The 15,150-nt window shown below is 38.0% G+C and overlaps 1 protein-coding gene across 21 annotated transcripts in view; it reads left to right on the plus strand.

Annotated features, from left to right (window-relative positions):
- The window catches only part of ENOX1 (ecto-NOX disulfide-thiol exchanger 1), a 521,099-nt gene that overhangs the window by 425,771 nt on the left and 80,178 nt on the right, over nucleotides 1-15,150 (plus strand). For all 21 annotated transcript variants that reach the window (XM_039485148.1, XM_039485204.1, XM_039485280.1 and 18 more), the window contains 2 exons: nucleotides 7,123-7,229; nucleotides 11,876-11,993. In XM_039485148.1, the coding sequence (XP_039341082.1) occupies nucleotides 7,123-7,229; nucleotides 11,876-11,993 (225 nt within the window). The remainder of the gene's footprint in view (nucleotides 1-7,122; nucleotides 7,230-11,875; nucleotides 11,994-15,150) is intronic.

Here is a 15,150-nt window from a genome sequence, read left to right on the forward strand (position 1 = left end):
GCTGCACCGCTTCTCCCCCCTCTCTCCCAGGCTGCTTTCGTGCAGCAAGTCTGGGAGGGTGGGAAGAGAAGCAGTGGTGGAGCGGAGGTGAGCTGGAGCGGGGAGTGATTCCTCTACTTCCTGTGCCCCCCCACCCTAGTTCACCTCTGCTCCGCCTGCTCCCCTGAATGCGCCGCTGCTCCGCTTCTCCACCCTCCCTTGCCTGAGAGAGAGCGTGGAGAAGCGGAGCAGTGGCACACCGGGGGGAGCAGGCAGAGCGGAGGTGAGCTAGGGTGATTTGTCATGGGGGCCCCCAGGAATCAATGGAGAGGGAAATGCTGCACACCCGCGGGAGGAGGCGGGGCTGGGGATTTGGGGAAGGGGTTTAGAAGGGGTGGAGTTGGTGAGGAGCCGGGGGCCATGAAAAAAAAGGGGGGCGGCCAAAAAATTTTTTGCTTGGGACAGCAAAAATCCTAGAGCCAGCCCTGCCAGTCACCCAACTTCTTAACAACCAACATGGACTTGCACAAATATGATCAGTGGGGGGTGAGGTGGAAGCTTGCAGCAGCAGATTTTAAAAAATCTAACTATTTTTGTAAGAGTGTGTGTGTCGCTGATTGGGCCTCAGCTGGAGAATTGTGTCCAGTTCTGGGTGCCACATTTCAGGAAAGATGTGAACAAATTGGAGAAAGTCCAGAGGAGAGCAACAAAAATTATTAAAGGTCTGGAAACATGACCTATGAGGTAAGATTGAAAAAATTGGGTTTGTTTAGTCTGGAGAAAAGAAGACTGAGAGGGGACATAATAACAGTTTTCAAGTACATAAAAGGTTGTTACAAGGAGGAGGGAGAAAAATTGTTCTTCTTAACCTCTGAGGATAGGACAAGAAGCAAGGGGCTTAAATTGCAGCAAGGGCAATTTAGGCTGGGCATTAGGAAAAACTTCCTAACTGTCATGGTGGTTAAGCACTGGAATAAATTTCCTAGAAAGGTTGTGGAATCTCCATCACTGGAGATTTTTAAAAGCAGATTAGACAAACACTTGTCAGGAAAAGTCTAGATAATACTTAGTCCTGCCATGAGTGCAGGAAATTGAACTAGATGACATCTCAAGGTCCCTTCCAGTCCTACAAATCTATGATTCTATATAATCTGTATTTGTATAAATACATATATCTATACACACACACACACACACACACACACACACACACACACATATATATGGTACACCTAGACACTACTCCCTTTCTGTGGGTATGGAGGACCTTTAGATATCCCAGCCAAGGGAGATTTTTATTTAAGAATTAGCAATGACTGGGAGGAAGACTATAGTAAAGTGGGCCAGGAGGGCACTGTGGTTAGGGTCAATGTTCCTGACCCAGAAACCCCCTAATACTGGATACATTATCTGTTCTCAAATGCATTGTGGCTAGTTCATGAGGACAGAGTATGTAAATAAGAGAGGGATGAATCATACCCCTTAGATCCATGCAGAGAGAGGGGCCTTCATGCTCATTTCTTACTCTTCTCATGCAGAAGGTATGCTTCAGTGCCTATCTGGCAGCATCTCCCTTCCCAGGACCCCTGCTCATGGCTCTCTCCAAAGCTGAGATCCATATAGAGGAAAGGGACAGGCTGGTCGGGCTGGTGGTGGGAAGTGGCCCTGCATTGGATATGGAGCACTTAAGGGGAACTCACATCATTTTCCCCTTGAGACCATGGAGATATCCCAAGAAACATTATGCAACTTGGGGCAACAGATCCTTTCCCAGAGAGCCCCCAGGTGGTGAGGATCTTCATTTTAAGGGTGACCTTGAGGGCAGACATGGCAAGGGGGTATCCCTGGTAGCATGCCTGCATTGAAGCCTTGCAACCAGCAAACCAATAGACAACAGGACACACACAGAGCTTCTGCATGGCTGGCGGTGGTCTCTCATTAATCCCTTGGGATTCCTGGCACTTAGGGAGGGGGGTATTTTAGTCTTCCCAGTGACAAACCGTCGCTCCCACCCACCCACCAACACAATGTGGGAGGAGCTCCTCAAGAGGCTCATTGTAGAACTTCCCTTCTCTTAGGCTCTCCCATAAGTTTTCCTGTGAGATGGGATTGGCAGATGTGGCAGCCTCCCTTCACAATGCAGTGGCTCTAACCTGAAGAAAATGCAGCAACTCTGAGCAAGTTTGTTAGTTGATCACACAGAGGTATATTTACCCTGGTAAACTGTTATTTTCTGACTGAGTTGTAGCAAACGGTCATTCTCTCTTTGCCCTCATTTTCTTTTCAAACCAGGGTTTCTGGTTATTCTTTGTAGATGTAGTTGCACAGCCAGTATGATGTAGGTTTCTATTGTATAAATTCATTATGGGGTCTATCATAGCAAGTCTAATTGATTAGTGAACTCCAACATATGCTACTCTATATGTACTTTGCATTTCTATACTCTTCCCATGGGTGTTATTTTTAACTTTTATAGGTTACCTGCTCTGTTCTGCTGATGCCATTCACTTCTGTTTCTCCCTCTCTGGCAGTGTATCTTGGGTAACAATGAATGGGCTCTATTGTCTTTTGGCTGTTAATATGCAGATGACAAATAATTTTCTGAAAGTAAATACCATTGAAACCTAAATACTTCTCTTTGGACCCAATTAATTATAAAATTCTGTATCTTTCTTTACTCTGCCACTTAACTGAAATATTGTGTCAACATCACATGTCAAGTTGCCGAGGGTAATTTTGGTCTTGGACTCAGTGCTGGAACATAGTCAATATGTCACCAAATGCATATCAGGAAGTTGCCAGAAATACGCCCTTTTCTATCCACAGCTGACCTGGAGACGTTAATCCATTCATTTATAACATCTAGCCTTGGCTACTGTAATTCTTTGTTTGCTGGGCTCCCTGCCAAATTGATTGGCAGACTCCAGCTTATTCAGAATTCAGCAGACAGGCTTTTGACCAAGACCAGGCTAACTATGTACATTATTCTTGTCTTAGAATCCTTATTCCAAAATCATGTTTATGTTGACTGTAAAATTTCCTTTCAACTTTAATTTTATGGGTGAAATCCTTCTTTTATTTTCAGTATCACTTGTCATGCATTTTAAAATCTTTCTAAGATAAATTGCTGCATATTCCATTATTCCACCTACAATCATTTAGTGTTTGGACCATTTCATTCTATACCCTTCAATTTTGGAATTAGTTGTCCATGATATGAGTTCTGATTTTTTCTTTTGAGTTTAGGCCAAGCTGGATTCTATTTTGTTCATTGTTTCCTTTTATTGTAAAGTACTGGGAGACATTCAGTTGCCTATGTACATTTTTATTGCATAAAAGGAATAAGAACTTCGTTTATGCATAATAATCAATGAAATATCAAGCAAAGCACAATTTGAGTTGCTTGTTCTTGTCACTGGAACTTCAAGATGCAATTTCAGCCTTAACTTGTGTAGGTAGTTGAAAGAATGTATTTAATATACATAGTGGAAAACAAATGTTCTCCCATAGTCTCCCTATCTACAGAACTGTATAGCCCTTTACCCCCACCTTTTCTCCATTCAGTAAACATGCTATGTTATGGCATATTTTCTACTGTAAATATTCCACTTCTCCCTACAATTAGTCCTCTTTGTCCCTACCTGCTTAGATTTACAGTTTATATGTTCTTTTTAATTTACATTTAAGAGGAATATCATAATTTGGCCCACTTTGTTTATGGCAACAAATATTGAACAATGATGATGTAATTTCTATTTAATATGCCTAATATAAGTTTCCACCTATAATAAATTATCTTATAGTAATGCCGCAGTTGTGAACCATTAGCTGACACCTACATATCAACTCTGGTTTTCAGGGTTTAAAACTGAGCAGAAAAACAATAGTATAATAATCCTTTGTGTGAAACACACCGCATAAAGCATCACAAAGCCTTAGAGTGAGTTTTTAGGAAAATTGGAAACAAATCTGAATTATATTGAAGGAAAAAAGAATTGGGGTTTTTGCATCCTTCCAGAACAATGATGTTCTTAAAATTAAATTTGGCCAATTACGTATATTCTCTATCAACAAGAAGCAATTTTGCATATGGATAATGAACGTTTTATTATATAATTTTATACAGATGTTTGTTGGTGAATATTTAATTATACTTAATAGTAGTACATAGCACTTATACTCTACCATGCTGTTCACACAGAGAACTGAAGGAACTTTACAAAGATGGGTAAGAATTATGAATCCCGTTTTACAAATAGGGACCTTGGCCATGTTACACGGTGGCTGAGCCAGGGTCAGTAGCTAGGGCCTTAGATGTGTTTGGCCAAACTTCATCTCTGAAGGAAGGATGAGTAAACTGGAAGTGAGAACTCTGAGGCAGCTTCTCAGCTGATGCAAATTGTCAGAGCTCCATTGGCCCAATTGTCTACAATGGAACCATGACAATTTGCACCAGCTGAGGTTCTGCCTCCCTGAGTATTCTCTGTATGGCAGAGAATACATTCATATAGGGAAGAATCAGGCTCAGAGGGCCAGCTTTTAAAAGGTATTTAGGAGGCATAGGAGTTAAGCATGTAGCTGCATCTTTAGGCACCTAAATACCTTTAAAAATCTGGTTCTCTGAACCTGATATCTCCTGTATGGGTTTACCCTAAGCTGAAGCTGAGAAACTCAAAGGAGTAAAACCTCAGCTGGTGCAAATTGTCATAGCTCGATTGAAGTCAGTGGAGCGTCTCTGTATTTCCAGAGACTTGACTTAGGCAAATAAAATCAACAGAATTTTTGCCAGAGTGAAGACTGCATGATTGGGTTCCACGTATTCATATTCAATTGTTTTTTTAAATGAAAATAACTAAGTATGATAAGAGCTAATATATAAATGTTAGTAAATTCAAAAGCCATACTGACACATCTATGGATGAAAAGTGCTATGAGTGCTAAGTATTATTAATTGTTATGTTAATTATAATGGGCACTTAGCATTCTCTATTAGTTTTTTCCCTTTATGTATATCCAGAGCTGTAGCTTGGATAATATTGTGCATAACTGCTTGACTTTTTTAGCTTATTGCACACTTAACATTTACTTTTTTATTTATTTCTTGAACAACTGAGAATTTTGATCATTGAAGAAGGCCTCCCGTATACTCTTCACTTTGCCTATAAAAGAAAGAGAGGAAATCTCTGTGACCTCTTCCTGCCTTGAGTTTTCACTGAAGAGAGCCTCTGAAATGATCTGATAAAGATTTCTGATAGATGTTAGCACCTATAGAAAGAACTTTTTAATTAAACACTTAAAAGTTCAAAGGTTTCTACAAAATTCAGATGATCCTATTAATACCTTTTAGTGGAAAATGGTAAACCCAGCACTTCCTCATATTTTGCGAATCTTTTCTATTTGAATTTCTATTTGCTACTTAAACACAGATTGTTAATTAAGCAGGATACTCTGTGCACCGGGGTCACCAATGCAGCATAATCATTAAATTCTAGCCTTCATTTATATACATATAATCATGGGTACTCTAATCTTTTAAAATTAATTTAATAAATATATACAATTTAATTCCATCCTTATATATCTCCACCTTTGGAGCCAAACAAGTGTTAATATACTGAAATTATTGTGACTCTAGTCAGAGCTTGAACCAGAATGCCGTTCCAGTATTCCTTAAACAGTCTATGTAGTTTAAGCAGAGTTTAAAATTTCATTAAACATATTTTTGCTGTACTTTTAGCAGTTAATTAACCAGCCTTGATGATTTAAAGAAAAGGTTCCTCATGTGACTCAACCTAGTGTTGTCTTCCTGAATCTGGAAATAGCTTGGAACAATAGTGCAAAGAGAAGCAAGCTGTTTGTCTGTGTGTTTTAACTCTTGAGTCTGAGGATGAAAGTTTAAATGTCAATATTGCTAACTGTTTCACTGCTCGTCATTTTAGTAGAAACATCCATGGGCCTTATCCATTGGTTAGACATCATAGATGTCAGAGATTAAAACAACCTATTAAATTATCTAGCCCATTCTAGGGAAGCCAATGCAGGCTTGCTCCAAATACTGTATTCTCCAAGGCTGAGGACTAGTCTACACTAGAATGTTAGGTCGACCTGCTACATTGCTGAGGAGAGTGAAAAATTCACACTCCAGAAGAGACATCATTAAGCCAATCTAAGCCCCAGTGTAGACAGAACCAGGTTGATGGACAAATTCTTCCATCCATCTAGCTACCGCCTCTTGGAAAGGTGAATTTACTACAGCAACGTAAGAACACCTTCCATCGCTGTAGTAAGTGTCCACATAACAGCAGTGCAGGTGCAGCACTACTGCAGAGCCACTGTAGTGTTTCTAATGTAGACATAGCCTTAAAGTCCCACGATTTGAAGTGAATCACCAGGGGAGAGGAAAACAGCAACTAGGTGTGTGGATGAGGTAAGATATGGAGCTACCAGCTCAGGTGGCACAGGAAGTGGGACATGAACTGAGTTTCACCATCCTTTCCTTGATTCTAGTAGGCTTTAAAGTGTCTGAAACACAGAACGTGGTAGCTTTACAAAACAGACAATGCTAGTTTAGCCAACGAATCCAGAGAGCTAAATCTTAGAGAACTTCACTACAAAAATGGTGCTTATTCAGTTAAATTGATAGAACAGCACAACAGCTCAGCTGGTAGCACCGCCCCTTTAGTTGTGAAAAATGTGACCAAACTTAGGATACTTACACCTCAAAGTGTTGCAATTAGGGACCATTGCACTAGCTTCAAAGGGCCTCTTTGGGATAATGTTATTAGAGTGGGGCCCACCTCACACCTTGCCTCTAACACTTCTTCCTCCTCCACACAACCCCTCTCCCCCAACATTTATATGAACATACACACAGCACACAAATTATGCACAAGAGGCAACTGCATGCAAATTCTTCAGTATATATTTGTAACTTGTGTAGACTAAAGTTATGGAGACAGACTTGAAGGGAGACATCTCCAACATTGATAAAATGTAAGTACAAAAGACACATGATTGGATGGATATTGATGATGTTATTTCAGTAATGACATCATCCATAGACTCCTAGTGTCTTTGCTTTGATTCTCTATAGTGATCACAACATAAATTGCTTGTCTTGTTTGACTTCCTTGTTCACCAAAGTTGAGCAGATTGTGGCCGTTTTCAACGCTTCTACCAGACAAAAAGCTTGGGACCATTTCTCGAAAGCTCAGCGAAAGAACATAGACATTTGGCGAAAGCATTCTGAGGTTGGTGATTTTATTATTACTTTTTATCCATCATCTCACAGCTGGATTGACACAGAACAAGTGTGACTGTAGCTGGACGTACAGCATTCAGCAATATTTACGGCTGTAGTTTTAGCAGTTAATCAACTAGCCATTATACTATCTCATTTCAGTATGTATTGCTCCCATTGCTCCCATTACAATAAATGTTGTTAAATAACACTAAGTTGGAGAGCAATGTGTTTTTATTTTTCTTGTACAAGAAATGGGAAATCATTAGAGGAATATGTTTACCACTCTGAAATAATGAAATGAAATGGTGAAATTAGCAAAGATATTTAAAATAAATACATTTTAGAATTAAGTCTTTCACATACTAAACAATACATTTTTAGGAAGGCACTGAAGTCTGGTAAATAAAACAGATATATAGTATAGATATTTGTTCTGGTTGTATCATTATATGGTCATAGTAATATGAGTTTGCTGGAAAATAAAATAAAGATTTCTTTTCTTAATAATCAGTAAAGCATATTCAGTCCAGAGATGGGTGGTACTCTTTCCCATCTATTTCGTGTCCATCTTTAAAAAAATCAATCAATCATTTGTATTGACTCTAAGTTCATGGCTGGCAAACACAGCAGTATAAACGTAATAATAGTACACATTAGGGTGGCTATCCAAGTCCATGCATGTGTGACTGTCATAAGCATGAGCAAAGAAAATGAGAAAAGAGATCTGGGATTCCACTTTCCTTTACACAAGTGTCAGCAAAGAAATTAGTAGTCCTGTTTTGTGTTATTGGTCATCCAGCTTTCGATTTTAATTCAGTATATACGCTATGAACCCGTATTTTAAAAGTAAGTACCACTGTCTTTGTTTTCTTTCTTTTTTACGTAAAAGTAATTTACATACAGTTGCTTATTTCCATGTAGTACGGTATGTTAATTGTTAACATTACAGTCCTCTAAATGATTTTCCCTGTCTCACAACAAAAACTATAGAAGGTAAGATGCACTTATTTAATTATTCTGTAGTACACTTGTAAAATAAGTGTTGCACACTTAGTTTGAGAAACACTTAAGTGCTGTGATATAAATCATTTGGGTTGCGTTTTAAGTGCCCATTAACTAATGCTAAATTACAGTTGAATACCAATGGCACTAGATGTAACATCCGCATGAATACCAAATGAATTTTTATTATCAGTGCTATTATGGCGAATACCGAATGACTTCACAATAATGGGACACTTAATATAAAATGTTAGAATAATTTATTGTTAAGAGCTGTATTTTGCATTTTGTTCATAAATAGTTCAAGTGGGTGGCAAATAAAGTCTTTGTTTAACTGGAAGTTGGGGATGTGGGTGTTTTCTTTATTGTCTTTTAGGGAGATGTGAAAAGTGGTTTTCTGTTACTTTATTTCAACTATGTTAAAGTAATAAGAAAATAAGAATGGCCACACTGGGTCAGACCAATGGTCCATATAGCCCAGTTTCCTGTCTTCTGACGGTGGCCAATACCAGATTCTTCAGAGGGAATAAACAGAGCAATCATCAAATTATCCATCTCGTTATCCACTCCCAGTTTCTGGAAGTCAGAAGCTAGGGAAACCCAGAGTATAGGGTTGCATCACTGATCAGCCTGGCTAATCCCTACTGATGGACCTATCCTCCATGGATTTATCTAATTCTTTTTTGAACTCCATTATGGTTTTGACCTTCACAACATCCCCTGGCAATGATTGCACAGGTTGACTGTACATTGTGAGAAGTACTTCTTTTTGATTGTTTTCAGCCTACTACTTATTAATTTCATTGAGTTACCCCTGGTTGTTGTGTTATGTGAAGGAGTAAATAACACTTCACTGTCCACTTTCTTCACACCATTCATGATTTTGTAGACCTCTAGCATATCTCCCCTTAGTTATCTCTTTTCCAAGCTGAAAAGTGCCAGTCTTTTTAATCTGTCCTCATATGGAAGCTGTTTCATACCTTTAATCATTTTGTTACCCTTATCTGTGCCCTTTCAAGTTCTAATATATCTTTTTTTAAGATGCGGTGATCAGAACTGCATGCAGTATTCAAGATGAGGACGTACCATGGATTTATATAGTGGCATTATGACATTTTCTGTTTTATTATCTATCCCTTTCCTAATGATTCCCAACATTCTGTTCACTTTTTTTGACTGCTGCTGCACATTCAGCAGAGGTTTTTAGAGAATCATCCACAATGACTCCAAGATTTCTCTCGAATGATAACAGCTAATTTAAATCCTACCATCTTGTATGTATAGTTGGGATATATTTTCCAATGTGCATTATTCTGAATTTATCAATATTGAATTTAATCTGCCATTTTGTTGCCCAGATACCCCAGTTTTGTGAGATCCCTTTGTAACTCTTCACAGTCTATTTTGGACTTAATTATCTTGAGTAATTTTATATCATAAGCAAATTTTGCCACCTGACCCCTTTTTCCAGATCATTTATGAATATGTTGAACAGCACTGGTCCCAGTACAGACCCCTGGGAAACACCACTATTTACCTCTCTCCATTCTGAAAACTGACCATTTATTCCTACCCATTGTTTCCTCTCTTTTAACCAATTACTGATCCATGAGAGGACCTTCCCTCTTATCCCATGACAGCTTACTTTGCTTAAGGGCCTTTGGTGAGGGACCTTCTCAAAGGCTTACTGAAAGTCCAAGTATACTGTATCCACTGGATCACACTTGCGCACATGCTTGTTGACCCCCTCAAAGAATTCTAATAGATTGGTGAGGCATGACTTCCTTTTACAAAAGTCCTGTTGACTCCTCCCCAACAGATCATGTTCATCTATGTGCCTAGTAATTCTGTTCTTTCCTATAGTTACAACTAGTTTTCTTGGTACTGAAGTTAGGCTTACCGGCCTGTAATTGCCACTGGATCACCTCTGGAGCCCTTTTTAAAAAATGGTGTCACATTAGCTATCCTCCAGTCATCTGTTACAGAAGCAGATTTAAATGATCCCTTCTTAAACTAACTTTTCATGAAGGGACACATCATATCATTCATTTGCTGGCTTTTAAATGTATTTTAAAGTAAAATGCCTAAAAATAGGACTTTCCAGAAATGTTAATTCACAAAACATCTTCGCTTATTTAAAAGTTGTTACTCTTTTTTTCTTTCTGAAGAAAGAAAACAATAAAAAATAAAAAGAGGTTCTGAAATCTCTGGTTGAACCAATGTATATGGACAATTCCGATTTCTCAGTTGTAAAATATTATGCATATGTCAACAAATAGCTCTGTTGATTTAAATCATATTATTTGACTATTCCCTCCTTTGCTAATATGCTTACATTTCCATTATTGTTTGGCTGCTAAAGATAGTTTTGAAATAGATGCTCCTGGGACATTTGCAATCTAAAATACATTAATCATTTGGTTTCTAAGAAGATACAGCATACTCTCCGGTAAAGAGTGTTTGTGGCTATTTTCAATATGGAATTACAACGTGGTTTATGAATTTTTGTCTTAAATGCAATTAGTTCATTCAATCCTGGTTTTCAATTTACCATTTTAGTCAGTCCTCTGAATTTCAAATGATTCCCATGTAAAACACCCATTAATTAGCCTCTCTGCCTTCACAGTGATTAACAGATACATATACCTTTATTATGGTGTATGACATTTACTGATGAACTTAAGGCACAGCCCCAGGGAAACACCCTCCTTTTTTTTTCTCCATCCCACTATAAGAGTTTGTTGTTAATTGCATGGGTAAATAGTTGGAACCTTCAGCACTATTTATTCCTTCCACGTGACTTTTCCTTATTTCAAAGATTTCAAACCATCTCTTTGGGAATTGGGCTCTTTGTCGTTAGAAAAATTAGCTGTCTGCAGACTGAAAAGCGCTACACTAATCACTGTGCAACATCCCTGTGTTACACCTGACAGTATTATTAGGACAAAATAGAATTCTCTCAGTCTTCTCTGTGCTGCACCCATTAAAAAGCTAGCCATTACACCAGTACTGTCCTGTTTTATTCTTTGAGGACAAAGACGCTCTGGACTTTTATAAAGCCCACATGCTTCCTGATCATTTACTTAGTTACATACATACTGTCTGCCCTTGTAGGGGGGTTTCTGAGAATGGGCTGTTGGCTCTGTCATTTGTTTCAAATCAAGATGCAGATGTTACCAAAAAAGATGTTTCTATGCTGAGAATTTAAAATTTGTGGTATCTGAGTTTACCATGTGTAAGCATAGAAACCTAGGGCTTCTGAGAGTTAGAGCTTTTTATTTTTTAGCCAACTTGATAGCACTTTTGTACATCCATTTTACATGCAGTATTAAGTGTTGCCATTACTGAAATATATCTGCCTGGGTAGGACTGGTAATAATTTAACAAGGGGAAGTCATCTTCTCTGTTGTTTTTTCCCAATGGTATATTTGACATATTCAGTTATTTAAAATATTTTAACACAAAGAACTCCATTCCCTTCAATTTGAGCCCTTCTAACTCTGAGTCTTGTGCTGATTCTGTACTAATATTCTTGGGTTATTTATATGTATTTTTTAAAATATCAGACTATAAAATTTAAAATAGTTGTTTAGAAATAGAGAGATCAGTTCATGGAAGTCAATACTGATAAAGGGTCACCTTGGGTTTTAGGAGCTCCGGAATGCTCACAGCGAACAGCTCATGGGGATCCGCCGTGAAGAGGAGATGGAAATGTCTGATGACGACAGCGGTGACAATCCCAGTAAAAAGCTGAGAGTAGATGAATCAGGTAAAGTTGAAACCCTTCACAATATCCTGTAAGATGTTGAACTGTTCATTTCAAAACGTAGATTAGTGATGTTACCTCCAGTGATAGAAAATAGTTATATAACATAGAACATCTACTTTTAATTTAATTGTCCTTACATTTTGTCTTTGCATGATTCTCACTTGTATCTAGAGTGCTCTGTCACCTTCCAAGAAACGTACTCATCAGAATCTCCAGTTCTTTCCATAGTTGCTTCCATTTTGGGTCTTTCAACAAGGTTCTTCTCATCTTCCAAAACTGTATTGCATTCCAGGATATTAATAATGTCATATTTAAATAAAAGCAGCTAAAATTGTGTTTCATTCAATATTCTTTGAACCTCACCTTTTCTTTCTAGCAAATACATTTACATGTATATTATCTGAGTTTTCCATGGAATTAACTCTTAAAGACACACATTTCAAAGTGTGGCACTAGATATACATTAATTGACACTCTTGCCTATCATGAAAGGAAGAGCAAATACACTTGATATATTTCAGCTATCCAGTATAAACAATTCAGGAGGTGGACATTGGGCTGACTCAGTGACTTATGAGTAACTGGTATGCACTATGGAAGGGAATACCTTGGTTTGAATCATTCCCTTGATTTCTTGACCTTCATGTCAGCAATGGGTTAGAGAATTGTGAGGGGCTGACAAGGGTTGAGCCGCGTGTTACTCAGCATCAAAAAGGAAAGCCTTGCAGAAGGTCTAGATGAAGCTCAATTGAGCCCTACCAGACAGAGATGAGGTATATGGGCAAAGATGGGGCAAGTTATATGCACAGATTCAAGATATTAACAATGACATACGTTTAACCTAAACATCTGCATGCAGGTTCCAGATTCTATGACCTGACCCCATTTCTTCCACCATGGATGGTGTCCTATGTCTGTGCATGTGTACACATATGTGTTCTTACAGATTTGCAAGAGAAAAGTGTTTACCACACAGGTGCCAGTGGCTATGTGAGGTTAAAGATCTCCAGAAATAAAGTCTGAAAAGTAGGATACCATTGTGGAAAGAAACTTTCACTATGAACAGGAAAAGGGCACTTCTCCTACAGGAAAAAATGGTCTTCAGAAAGATAGATGGAAATAATAAACCCTCCTAGGGGCAGCTTTAATTTCTGCTTAAGATAATTGTATGGGATTGAATTTTCCAGTATTCATTAGTAGAGTGATTGGAGCTGACACAGTGGCTCTGTGGGCATAGGATTGCTGGCAATAACAGATTCATATGAACACATAATCATTTGCCTTGGCATGTCCAGTCTTATGGAGATAAATAATTATAATTAACATTAACAAAAAAAGGTGACCAATGCCAACTCACTGGACTCAAGAAAAATAATTATGCTATGAACAGTCATACTTAATATTTCATTGTGTTTTAACAAATAAATGCTTAGGTTGAGGTGCAGTTCAGCCACCATGCATCATATTAATCAGTAGAAAATATGTTTTTTCCCCTGTAGTAAAAAATATGTATTTTTCAGTAGGTTGGTTTGTTTGTTTGTTTCTTTTTGACAAAAATCAGAGATTTCTGTGATTCTCCCTCCCCTGATATTTTAGTTGATTTGAATTGGTCTCTTATTATTGTCTTGGATGGATCATTCCCATTCATAATATCATTAACAGTTTTGCTAATACATCACATACAAAGTGCAAATTCAATGGTATAAATCGAATACTGTGGTCATCCAAAGCCATCACTAGTGTAGCTCTCTTGACTTCAGCAGAGTTACACCAGGGTTGAATTTGTCCCAGTATGTAGTTGATCCAGCCTGTTCCCTATGAAGAATCACCCAATAACAAAACTAGATTCTACCATTTTCTTTTCCCAACATTAGACTTTCAAATAAATGTTTTGATTCTCCTCTCACTTATGCTGGTGTCAACTAAGAATAACTATTCGAAACCAATGAACTTACTCTAGCATAAGACTTGTCTGAGAGGAGAATCAGACCCTGCTTGTTGACGGTTCACCTTTTTCTATTGGTCAGGATCCTCACCCTCCTTTGCTGTAGATGTCAGGGTTTTTTTTTGTTTGTCTTTGTTGTTTTGGTTTTTTGCTTGAGTAAGTCATTCCTGACCCAACTTTTTTTCTTCTCTTATCTATTTACATGTTCTACAGAGAGAATATTTTTAAAAAAATCTTTATACTGCAAAGGAACACCTTTGTTCAGTAAGCAAACGTTGACATGTTCCTCATTGTTAAATCCTTGTCTATCTACAGAACAGTAAAAGTATATAATTTTCATAAAGGGTAGGACAGTTCAAGAATGACCAAAGATGAATGATTCAATCTCTATTCAATTTAAGAGCACCATATTCAAATAAACCTTTAAGAAAACTAATTACAGATTAGGGGTTCTAGTCAGCCCTTATATAAGAAAGAATGCCTCCCAGTGAATTCAGGTGCTGGAATTTTTTCCTAAATGTTCTCACTACTAGTTACAATTTCAGCAATCCTCTGAAACCATTTCATCTGCTTAATCAAGTACTATCATTCTCCTTGTGCAAAAATAACTTGGCATCCACGAGCATTTAGATACTACGGTGAAGAGTGCCACGTACGTCCCTAACATCTAGATTGGTTAGACTGAAAAAGCTATATTGGTGGGATCTTTAATGTCAATACTTAAGTCTATTGAGATGAAGAGGGGTGAATTCCAGCCCCATCATTTCCATTCACTATTTAACAGATGTTAAGAATAGGGCGATGCAAGAGTCCTCATCTGTCAGGTGTAGTCTGAAGTCTGATCAAGTTTAAGTTTCTGAGTGGCACTATGCTAATGCCAGGCTCTTGGACACTGTGGATTTTGTGCACTGTGGAGCAGTTGGTGAAACATCTGGCAGCGAGGTGTTTGCTTTGGGAACCGGCTTTCAGGCCAGTCGTGAATTTGTTGCAGATACATATTGCACTAATCACTGCATGTTTTGGTGGATTCAGGTTTGTTTCTTAAGGATATACAGTGCAGCTTAATAATGCCTCATTACAAAGTACATTGTTGCATTTTAGACTCAAATTTACTTCTTTTACCCACAAAACTATTGATTTTCTCACTGTTCATTTCCCTAATTTATTTATGTCAGAAATTCTGTATCTTAAAACTGTGGTCACACTGTGCAT

Source organism: Mauremys reevesii, linkage group 1, assembly GCF_016161935.1.
Source record: "Mauremys reevesii isolate NIE-2019 linkage group 1, ASM1616193v1, whole genome shotgun sequence".
Lineage (NCBI taxonomy): Eukaryota > Metazoa > Chordata > Testudines > Geoemydidae > Mauremys > Mauremys reevesii.